This window comes from Callorhinus ursinus, unplaced genomic scaffold (genome assembly GCF_003265705.2).
Source record: "Callorhinus ursinus isolate GAN/ISIS: 27379988/994484 unplaced genomic scaffold, GSC_fseal_2.0 scaffold33, whole genome shotgun sequence".
Classification (NCBI taxonomy): Eukaryota; Metazoa; Chordata; class Mammalia; order Carnivora; family Otariidae; genus Callorhinus; species Callorhinus ursinus.
In genome coordinates, this window is record NW_027397095.1 from 14,963,014 (window position 1) to 14,975,252 (window position 12,239).

The 12,239-nt window shown below is 41.4% G+C and overlaps 1 protein-coding gene across 4 annotated transcripts in view; it reads right to left on the reverse strand.

Annotated features, from left to right (window-relative positions):
• DOCK11 (dedicator of cytokinesis 11) overlaps nucleotides 1-12,239 on the reverse strand; it is a 182,776-nt gene that overhangs the window by 108,989 nt on the left and 61,548 nt on the right. For all 4 annotated transcript variants that reach the window (XR_003204580.2, XM_025852726.2, XM_025852727.2 and 1 more), the window contains 5 exons: nucleotides 10,059-10,193; nucleotides 7,299-7,476; nucleotides 6,822-6,901; nucleotides 4,682-4,765; nucleotides 1,194-1,334 (listed from right to left, as the gene is read on the reverse strand). Coding sequence is in view for 3 of the 4 variants with exons in the window: in XM_025852726.2 (XP_025708511.1) it covers nucleotides 1,194-1,334; nucleotides 4,682-4,765; nucleotides 6,822-6,901; nucleotides 7,299-7,476; nucleotides 10,059-10,193 (618 nt within the window). In the remaining variant the exon portion in view is untranslated. The remainder of the gene's footprint in view (nucleotides 1-1,193; nucleotides 1,335-4,681; nucleotides 4,766-6,821; nucleotides 6,902-7,298; nucleotides 7,477-10,058; nucleotides 10,194-12,239) is intronic.

Below are 12,239 nucleotides of genomic sequence, written 5' to 3' on the forward strand. Positions count from 1 at the left end.
AGCGAAGACTTTTCGGGGGGGGGGGCATGGGGGAGGGACGCCAACGACAAAATAATGTTTTGATTCCTCGAGGCTCTGTGATTGCAGTTCCTTTCTGAGTATGGCATTTAGCTAAAATGGCATTAGGGCTCATTTGCATCTATCTCGAAGGAGTGCTCTAAAATAACAGGCTATCAAATGTCAGCTTTTGTCAGGTATAAATAATTCTGCAAGTTACACTTTCTTTAAAGGAGTAGAACTCAGAAGCCACATTTAAAGAACATCAATTGGTCTCTGAATAAAATGTAATTCTCCATGGGTTTACTGAAATCGCCGAAAAAAAAAAAAAAACAATGCCAATATTATCGAACAAAAATAAATCTTCCCTTTTGTTATGTTACAGCTTTACTAGATTATACCTTTAATAAGAGCTAATATCAGTCAACATCAAATGACTTGACAAAAGCTTTGCCCCATCAGCACTTTAGGAAGACACGATCCCTCCCTACAGATGGCATTTGAAAGCTGGTCACAAAGAGAAATCTCGTGCCAAGTGGCATAAAGATTAACCCTTTATACACGGGAAATCTGCTAGTGCATTTTAGCTACTCTGGAAGAGAATAAATCATCACTGTGAATTATCTGTCAAAGGCAAAACCAGAACCAAAAAACGGTGAGCATAAAATGCAGTCTCTTTGGTGATTTTACACTTACGGTTTCAAGTGTTTCTGAGTAACTCAAATGATCCACAACGACTCATAATTAGAATTTTTTCTGTGAAGAACAAAATGAATTCACCCTAGGAGAAGGAGTGGGACTAGCAGGCTGCACAGCATCTGTATCCCCGCCTGGTTTGGGGGTTCCTTACTCATCACGATGAGCCAGTCTCACAAAAGAAGTCACATTCTCTGGCAGAATTCACAGCTTGGAGGATGGTCCAGGTTCAGGGACACATGTCCCTTTTGAATGTCAAGAGCCTACTCTATCTGCCATTTTGAATAGGTTGATATATTCACGAATCCTCTCAGGATGAAAACATATTCATATTTTGGCAAAAGAAAGGCATGTATGAAATGCCTCCATGTCAAATTTATCATAGCACGTAGCAATGGAATTTCCATCCTGTAAATTACTTCTAGTGATAAAAAAAAAAAAAGCAAAGCATGTCCTTAATGCACTGGTTTAAGGGACGTGGAAGGAAAAGTCATACATACATTTGTGGGTGGTCCTTTTGCATTGTCTCCAACTTGACCCGAGATATTGAAAGTTAAATCATGGCAGTTCACCAGGAAACGTTTATTGCACTTTTCCTCAAATGGCTTTATATCAGGTTCAATTCCTGAAAAGTCCAACCTCTAGAAAACAGATGATAATAAATCATTTCCAAGAAAAACAGGATTCATATTAATATAGGTCTATAAGTAATAATTGCAGAATCCTACGGTTCTCTATCCATTCTTCATTCAAACCCTTTTTGTTCATTCAATACGTCTTTCTAGAGCTTTTAGAACACCAAGGTTCAAACACTGACAGTGAAATCCTAGAGGGAGATGATGATACTCTGATCTAAAGCACTGGAAAAGTTACAAGTCTGTACCATGGCCTACGAAGCCTTATATGACAGGAGTCCTTACCTCCCTCAATCCTCTGACCTCATCTCCCACCACCCTTGCCTCTCCTCCACCCCCACTCTCTGTTCCAGCCACACTGGCCTCCTTGGTTATTTCTCCAACACACCAAGTACACTCCCACCTCAGGGCCTTTGCATCTGTGGTTCTCGCAGACAGATGCATGGCTCACTCCCTCATTTCATTCATGTCTCCCATCCACTGGCATTTCCACAGAGACCTTCCTTAACTCCCTAAGGGGACTGCACACTCTGACAGCCTACGCTCCCTTTCCTTGATTTAAGTCTTCGAACATGACTTTTCCATATGTCCTTAGTTGTTATTAGCCTTCCCCACAAAATACGTGTTCCAGTATGGTAGAGGCTGTGTCTTTCGACAACTCGACTGTGCTGTCATGAACTTGGTTGCAAGACAACAAGGAATGGTTGATGTGGGGGAGGAGTGGAGACGGTGAGCTCAGTTCGGGACGTGTCCAGTTTGAGGTGAGGTTACTTAAGTGGCTGGGAAAACAGCAGAGGTCTGGGTTGGAGAGCTGAATTAGGTAGCGAGTCAGCAGCAGCTAGACCCTAGGGACCACCTACATTTCAACGATGAACAGAGAGAGGGGCGTCTGCTTCGAAAAGTGATAAACACTGAGCTCAGCTTCTAATAGAGCTGGGGGATGTGCCCTGACTGCCACAGAGATCATTTTTTTTTTAATTATTGGTATTTCAAAAAAATTTTTTTTAAGTTTTAAAAACAGATATTGGGAGTCAAGGATTCCTTTCAGCAAGGGAGGAATCTGCCCCTCCTCAAAGAAACTCCTAGAATCCTCCTCCTCGGCTCACACAGTTCAGGCAATCTGAGTTCATCCCGTTCATTCTGAGTATCTGAACAGACTTTACGTTCTGTTCACAAATGGGAGGAAAAGTATAGATTGTGGGACCACTTACGATACTTTAAGACCCAAGACAAGGCAGGCGGGAAATGACTGGGTGAATCTGAATAGAATATACCGCCAATGCGGAAAACTCAAGCCAAGAAACACAAGAATTTTTCTCAACTGCCTAAGTAATTCAAGCCAAAACAGGTATTGTGCCGGAAGAGTGTTGGATAATTATAGCCGTTCTGACCTAGCCTGCATCACTGACAAAATCCTCCTTCTAGGGGCCTAAGTATAATATTCGTACCTGAAAGTGCCATCCCCCACCCTCCACCCCTGGAGTCTATTTATCTACAAACCGAATACAAATGTGTGGGACTAGACAGCTCCCTCTTGAACACTTATCTCTGGAGCCAGCAGAAGCAAGTCATTGCCATGGAGATCAATTCTAATTTCCGCCCATTTATCTGCTCTCCCTTCTACCTTATTCAGACAGTGGAATGTGAAGAGAAACTGGACTAAACCACCCCAGCCCCCAAATCCTTTCCCTTCTGAGGCCCGTGAGTCCGAATGCTGGGACACGGGGCCTTTCCCAGTAGTCCCGAGTTGGAGCTGTCTCCTTTGGTTAGTGTTTCCTTATTCTCTAAGGTCAGTGGTAGAAAGATCTCTCTCTCTAAACATCGTACGGTGGTCAAAAGAGAAGGCTGACATCCTAGGATGGCACTAAGACTTAACACATACAGCACAGATTTCTCTGCGAGGACACTGCCTTCTGGAATCAACATTAAATTCAACTGTCCTGCGCTTTAAAGTTTCATCACGGCTCTGAATTCCTCACTGGCTGTCATAGCTCACTGATAACTGATGTTATGTTTGAGTTCACTGCCATGACCACAAAAACACTACACCACGAATTTTTTTAAAGACACTGGATTGAGTTTCAACCACAGTCAATTGGCTTCTTTGTATACAATGAAAGAGCCTGACATGTCCAATTAGAGCCCAATCATGGAGGGGTTCGGGGCCGGCGGGGGGGGGGGGGGGATGCTCTATAAAAGGCTCAGACTTGCCTGCAACAAGCAACTTTCTGAATGAGTATCTTAGAACTAACACTCTCAAGACCAGCTATACTTTTTTTTTTAACATCACATAACTTACACAAACAGTATCATACTGCTATGAAAAAAAGTAGGAGATGAAGCTTTTTTTTTTTAATTTTTTCCCCAAATAATTTTTTTTCTTGTGTGGTATTTTTATTAAGGAAAAATGTCTGCATTATATATAGACTATATACTTTTCCCATTTCAAACTAAAAGAAAGAAAACTTAATTAGAAAACCATTCACAGCAGAAAGAAGAAACAACAAAATCAGTCTTCCCCCAATTACATTTTGACGATCTGGAAATGAGGGGAAAAAAATCCCATAATGCACATATAATGCAAACTTCTCTATTTCAAAAAAATAATCCCCAAATTTTAATTATAAGTCTCATGTAGAAAAAAGTGAAAATCATCTTTCCCCAAATAATTTCATTTTTCTCGTGAAATACGTTAAGAAAAATATGTGTAAGAGTTACATACAGTTGAATCTTTCCATTTAAACAAATCAGCAATTCGATCAGAAAATAGGGATTTAAATATGAGCCGCACAGATCTTCGTACAAAGAGGACCTCACTCTCATGAAAGCGGATGAGATACAAAAACACACATAAGCCTGCACTTCCCGGCACCACTTTCCACTGAAAGTGGGATTAAGCCAGACATGAACGTTATCCCAGTTCCGAGGCCTCCATCAGGAGTGGAAAATAAACTGCATTCCTCATATGACTTGGTGTTCTTTAAACTGCAGATACTCACTGCTACTAGATCACACTTGTATTTAGTGGGTTAAAAGCGCAGGAACCATCTTTAAACAGTCTTTCATTTCTTTCTTTTGAGGAGTGAGATGAGATGAAAAGAAATACAGGGAATGGAGGGGAAAAACAAAACAAAACAAAACAAAACACGTGTATTCAATCCCAAACTATTTGCATCTGTGCCAGTCTCCTGAGGGAAGTCAGTTAGGCTACCTGTTCGAAGTGAACATGATGAATATAAGGCAATAGGTATCGCCCAGGGGTACAGAAATCGGTGATTTCAACATTTCACAGACATTGTTCATTTAAATAAGCGACAATTCTATGGTTATTTAAAGAAATATATCTTTAATACCTGGACCTCCGAATCAAAAGAAAAGAGATTCTGTCTTCCATCCCCTCTACTGAGTTTGTTTAGCTGTTCAGTTTCTCTGCCATACTAAAATTAAAAATACACCAAATATTACTTCATTTCCTTCAAATGAGTATTAAATAACATTTATTTATTTATTTATTTATTGCTCTGTACTTAGGATCACCTTTTTAAAAAAAAAAATACAACTTTACAGCAGTCAAATGGAAGAAACGCATAGACAAAGTACGGGAATAGGGGCATGGTGCCTTCAATGCTCTCTCCAGGCATGCCATACCCCAGCACGTCAATGTGTTCACCAACCCAGTAAATAACATTTAAATAATTAGTTTGTGCAGGGCGCCTGACTGGCTCAGTCGGTAGAGCATGCGACTCTTGATCTCAGGATCGTGAGTTTGAGTCCCACCTTGGGTGTAAAGATTACTTAAAATTATCTCATCTGGGAAACCATCATCTGACAGATCTTCAAAAATATACTACTCCCCGGGTGCCTGGGGGGCTCAGCCGGTTAAGCGGCTGCCTTCGGCTCAGGTCATGATGCCAGGGTCCTGGGATCGAGTCCCGCATTGGGCTCCCTGCTCAGCGGGGAGCCTGCTTCTCCCTTTCCCTCTGCCTGCCTCTCTGCCTACTTGTTTTCTCTCTCTCTATGTCAAATAAATAAATAAAATCTTTAAATATATATATATATACATACACACACACACACACACACACACACACACACACACACACACTACTCCCCATCTCCATTTACTTAAGATGGATAAAAAAAACGCTTGCTGGGTGAGAGTCACCACCACTAGGACCCATGATAAGCTACAGATCAGGTTCTTACACTTTTTACGCGTCTCTCATAACATCAAGAATATTGCTCAGCCCACCGGAGTACAAAAAAAAAAAAAAAAGAAAGAAAGAAAGAAAGGAATCCAAGAGATTTGAACGCAAAAGAAAAATAAATGACAAAACACTCTCTCTTCCATAGTCAGTGTGTGCTAGCCATGGGATATACATAATTCTGATTCCAGCACTTTAGGAAAAACATAGTGGGCTGCAGAGCCTAGAATGTCAAAGGCTCAGAAAGGATACGTTAACATCAACAAAATCATGGAAAACCTAGATCAGGGGATCATGAGTGTGTTCCTAAGTTTTGAAAAACTATGAAGTTTGAGGGGGGTAATTTTTTGTTAAGAGAAGGATAAAATTAAAGTAGAAAAAATAACTTCTAAGCTTGTGTAACTTACTAGTCTAGGAAGAGGAACAAAGTAAAAAATATAAATAGGTTTAATGAGGATTTAAATGAATAAATGGGTTATAACCCACTCTTCTATAGTATAGAGTCCACATGGTAAAATATGTAACCTATTAAGATAGGTATGATAATCGCCTCTACACTTTATAAATTAGCCCATTTCAAACTCCAAACAGTGGAGTAATTAACACAAATGATGTCTGGTCACCAAAATCTTTGGTGTAAGATTTTGTTTATTTATTTGAGAGAGGGGAGGGAGGGAGAGCATGAGTGGGGGCGGAGCAGAGGGAGAAGCAGACTCCCCACAGAGCAGAGAGCCTGATGCACGGCTCAATCCCAGGACCCCAGGATCATGACCTGAGTCGAAGGCAGACGCTTAACCGACTGAGCCACCCAGGCGCCCCTGGTCACCAAAATCTTTATCTGATGAAATTATTCATATGTATATACACATATGTATTTACACATAGACAGAATATGTGATTTTCATATGAAGTTAACATATGCAAATCATTAGATTGAACATCATGTCTGATCTGTATCAATAGCCCCTTGAATGAAGAATATTTATTTTATGAATGACATATAGTAATTATGCTGAATAAGAAGGAACATCAATAAAGTCCCAAAAATCTGAAAGTACCTCCTGACATCTAGAAAAAAAAAAGTAATAAGATTTTCCAAACTGTTAGTCGGCCCTTTAAGTCCAACTTTAGGAGTATAACTTTTCTCTTACAATCTCTACCTGTTTCACTAATTTGCCATGGTTTTTAACTTAGAAATGACATTGCCAAATGGAATCCAGCATTAAAACTTTAATAGCTAACCCTGCATTGTCTCACTTGAAGGCAAGTTGCCATAAGAAAGATGTACCTTCATCAGTTCCGGATGCATGCTCCTTTCCAAACTGGCCATGATGTTCTCGGCTTTTCCTTGGCTGCTAGTTTCATCTTCTGCAAATTCATTAAAAGCAGATGTTCCAAACCATGCAGACCATTACTAATCACCTAAGAGGAATATCCTAACTATCTCTCTCACCCCATCCTTTCCTACTAGATTTACTGCAAAGAATTTTGATGATGAAAGCACAGGGAAAACTTTAATGGACTTTTGACAATCTGCCATGAATTCCCTATCCATTTTAGTCTGGTTATATTTCAAGTGTCAGAACCCCATGCAGCATCAACTCTTAAAAAAAAAAAAAATCTATCAACCTCCACAGTTATTTCTAATGAGGAAGTAGGTCAACCTTCAAGATTAAGAATTCTGTATTCACCCTACACAAAGGACATTCCCACAGATTAAAGATAAGAGCTTTACCTCGATAATGAATCATTTAAAAATTCTGACCTTGGGTTGTTTCTACTGTCTCCTTTTTCTCTTGCACTAAACTGTCGGTATTGATCTGAATAATCTTTTTCAAAGTTAGCAACCATTCCTCCATTTCCTGCTCAGTTTCAGCAGCCAGATAATGGCTATACTTATCTAGCATCTTGAGCTCAAATGCGTGACGGCGCATTTTGGGGCACTAGAGAGAAAAAGAAAAAGCATGTGTTCAGTTAGTTTAGTTACCCTTTCAATATTAGACTTCATTCGTTTATTTATTTTTACCTCAGCTCAGCACATACACACGTCAGTACTGTCATGAAAGAACTGCTTCTTTCAACAAGAAATAGAAACTCCCAGACGATGAAGGACTGTGTCAAATGTACCTCTGTTATTCCCCTCACTACTGAGCACAGTGCTATATGCACAAAGTTGGCATGAGGTACTACTTGTTGAGCGAATATTATTATGTAAGGCCCTTTCCCATCTTCCACATCTAGAGAATCCAACTGCCACCATAAAAATCAGCAAATGTTTGTAACAATTTCTACCCTGCTGCAAGTTTGTCTTGCATATTTATAGATTTTCAAAATCAGCCCTTGAAAACAGGCTCAAATGGGATCTGAAAGAAACCTGGTACTTGTTTCACATCACACCATAAAACGCACTACCGATACCAAGTTCACGGTACCATGCATGATATGAAGTGCATCAAATGAGCACAATAGAAGACTAGAGTTGGATCACATTAGACGGCGACTCGCAGTAAAAATTATGGAAATGACTCATGCTGAACACTAGCACAGAAGGAAAACAAAAGCCACCTCCTTTGCTCAAACATGATGACGCCTTCTTTTATACTACCACCTTCTCTGTCGTGACAAAAGAAGTGACACACTCTCCCCCCTCCTAAATACCTCGGCATTAATTTCAAGAAAGGCTCACGAATCCGTAATTTCCCACTACATGGCCATCATTCAAGAAGGAACCAAGAAAGATCCTCCTTCTCATCTTCAAAGTAGATTAAAGGATGAAATTAAACGGCTGTAGCAAGTCCTCAAGATTTATATATTTGAAAATATCTGGGAGGGGGAATCATAAATAGATGGGGAAAGCAGAGGCAGGGAACACTATAAAGGAAGGGCAAAATCCGGACTAGACTGAGAAAAGCTGGGAATCGTGTGCCCTCTTTCTTCCAGTAAGATAAGAAAGCTGTTTATTTATTTATAAATACTTATGTATTTTTTATATTTCATACATAAGCTTTTCTATTTTATATATATTTTATATATTTATGTTATATATTTTATATATATGTTCATATACTAAATATATTTATAGTATATGTATTTTATATATTATATATATACATGAAGATACCTTTTTTTTTAAAGATTTTATTTATTTGAGGGAGAGAATATGAGAGAGAGCGAGCGAGAGAGAGAGAGAGAGAGAGAGAGAGAGCACATGAGAGAGGGGAGGGTCAGAGGGAGAAGCAGACTCCCCGCCGAGCAGGGAACCCGATGTGGGACTCGATCCCGGGACTCCAGGATCATGACCTGAGCCGAAGGCAGTCGCTTAACCAACCGAGCCACCGAGGCGCCCATGAAGATACCTTTCATTCACATAGATCTTTATTTTTTTTAAATGTTTTTTATTCAATCCACACGACAATCTCATTTGAGTGGGATTAATAATAAGTGGGATTCAGTGGAACTGACAATAAGATTCAGGTAGGACGAGCGCCCTGAACCAGCACCTTCCACCTCCCCGGCAGCTAAGTGCTCCTTCAAGTCAGCCATGCCACCCAGGCTCTGTAGTGATGGCTCCTTCTCTCGGCCAACGGACTTCTTATTTAGATCATCTCTCGGCCCTGTGTCGCACTGCATCTCTGTCCACACCCCCTCAGTAATTCACATCAGCAAACATTTGTTAAGCTGCTCCTGGGTGCACAACACTGCTGATTATTACAGGGGACACGGACATGAGTAAGACATGGTCTCTAGAATCCTGGAAGGAATATGCAGGATGAACCACAAATTGGAGTATGATTTCAGTTCTAGGATGGAGGAAAAAACACAGTGGTGCACAGGGCAGGGGGAGCTCCCTTCCATGTGGTGGGCATGAGGGTGAGGAGAGAAACAGAAAACATCTTACGGCATAAGAGCCATTTGAACGGAATCTTGAAAGATAAGGTTCAAACAGGAAGAGAAGGGGAAAGTGTATGCCAAGCAGAGAGACAAGTGGAAGAAAGACAAATACACCTAGAGTGGCTAGAGCGCAAAGTGTCTACAGGGTGCGGGGGGCATGAGGTTAGAAGGTAGGCTGAGGCCAAATCACCATGACCTGCAAGGTCATGGTAAGAGCTTTAGCTCTCCCTCTGCAAGATAATAAATCAAGAGCCAAAAGGTTTTAAGTAGGCAAGCGAAGGACCCCAGCTCTGTCTTCGGAGGATGCACTACAGCAAGGCAACAAATCAGAGGGCAGGAAGGCAAAACTGGGCAAGAGAGGACAAAAGGGAGAACCAGAGGAAGGGCAGTGGGAGTGGAGAGAAGGTAAGAGATCAAGAAGCACTGTGGAGCCCGACTCCAAAGGCCTGCGTAAACACTTGAATTCTCGCACAGAGCGAGAATCGGGCACCGGAGAGGATTCTAAGGTTCCTAGTATAAATGTGTTGGTGGATGGAGATGCCATTGACCACGACAGAAAAATGCAGAGGTTCTTAATAGTTGATCAATAAGCCTCTTCAAGAAAGAGAAGAAAAGGTGATTCCGATAGCCCTACCTGAACAACGTCAATGCAGGCGTCCAAGTAGATGCAACCTTTAGACTCTTTGGAGTTTTTCTCATCTTTGTAGGAGTTGAGACTGTATGAACCGTCAGTAAGCTGAGTCAAGTAAAAATACCGTCTCTTGAATACCTGTAGGGGAAAGACCAGCAATGATACATTTTTTGAACATTTAAACAGCTTCTTTGCACTAAAAGCCTTCAAGGGCTTGACACAGCCATTATATCTGGACAATCTTCACACACCTCTGAGAAGTCATTAGGAATTACAATTACCTTCACTTTTTAAGACGAAAAATTTGAAGTCAAGTGATTTCCCTCTCAGTTCATCTACAGCAGATGACTTTTTAACACTTGATTATGTTTTTTTTTTTAAATTTCATTTATCTACTTGATCGCGAGAGACACAGCGAGAGAGGGAACACCAGCGGGGGGAGTGGGAGAGGGAGAAGCAGGCTTCCCGCGGAGCCGCGAGCCCGATGCGGGGCTCGATCCCAGGACCCCGGGATCATGACCTGAGCCGAAGGCAGACGCTTAGCCGACTGAGTCACCCAGGCGTCCCCATTTTAACACTTTGAAGTTGAGAAAGCATTTTTGTATCCGAGTCACTGTCCGTTTCACTACTGCGTCCTTTTCCCACTTAACTGCAAAACCATAACTGGATTCTGATCATTTCATTCACGTCACCGCGACTCCAAGTATAAGTAGAAAAATGTTTTAAATGTTTGAAAAAAAATAAAAACTATACAGCTAAAAAAATCAAACCAAAAGACAAAATATATATACATACTCATGCCCCCCATCGTACATACTCACCTCACCTGCACCCCTCACTGCCCTCGCCTACGCTGTCCCACACCCCCACTTCTGAAACTCCAGCTAACAGCGCACTGCCAGGGAAACACCGAGAGTCACTGGTTGCCTCCCGGTTGTCACTGAGTGCCCCGAATGCTGAGATTTGCATCAATGAGGTCACTGGGATTGTGCCATCCGTTTGAAATTAGGCATTCACAACAGTGAAGGAGGAACCTGTTGCTACAACTCATAGCGAAACCCATAGGAAGGGGGGAAAGGAGGAAGACTGCTGGATTCATTCATGCTAGCCCTCTAGGCTCCCCTAGAAAGTCTTAGACCTGATCTAAGACATTAAATGGGGGATTTGGAGCTCTCTGATGAGCCTATGCTTCTTTTAACAAGCCACAGACCGGGGCGCCTGGGTGGCTCAGTCGGTGAAGCGACTGCCTTCGGCTCAGGTCATGATCTCAGGGTCCCGGGATCGAGCCCCGCATCGGGCTCCCTGCTCGGCGGGGAGTCGGCTTCTCCCTCTCCCTCTGCCCCTCCCTCCCTCCCACCGTCCCGCTCCGTTCATGCTCTATTTCTCTCAAATAAATAAAATCTTTAAAAAAAATTAAGCCACAGACTGCAGACTGTATCAAGCATCTGTTATAGTAAAATTCCCCCAGATGACAGATCTAAAATCGGTTCGGGAATGGAAAGGGACTAGGACATGGGCTCTGGGTGACGACTGCGGAAGCGCTCTCCTATGCTTCTCGTCTTACGGAAGTTGGCTTTAAGATTTAAGCTTGCCACTTTCAACCGCCCATCTGATTCCCCAGTATGATCTTGGACTATTTCAAGAACTTTAATTATGCAAAGAGTATTATTTGGCAGGCTCATTCTTGAAAATGACTTAATTTCTGGCAAAGTATCTGAAATATCAACAATCTATTTTTCCATAGCATGAATAAGCAAAATATATACACGTTAGACAGCATTTCTTTTTAGGAAAACCAGGAAAGAGAAATAATATGCTTGTAGTTATTTTTGACTTGTTTCAATATCACTGATTTTGGAACGAATGACAAAAATATACCAGTGTGAGGAACACCCTAACAGGTTAGACTGGTAAACGCTACAGCTTCCATTTCAGGGAGTGGCCACGTGGCTTTGTACAGTATCAACAGAAAGGAGTCCAAACAGAAAATATCACTTTGCTTTGCAATGCCAATCAAGTGAATGTTACTACATAGGTACAGAAAATGTGTGTGAGATGAGAATATATACTCCTCATTATTTGATTCACCCACATTTAAGTTTCCTGGAGCTATAACTAAAGAAGTCTAGATTCACATACAAGGAAAATGCTAATCATAGTGCTGATTACACACACACACACACA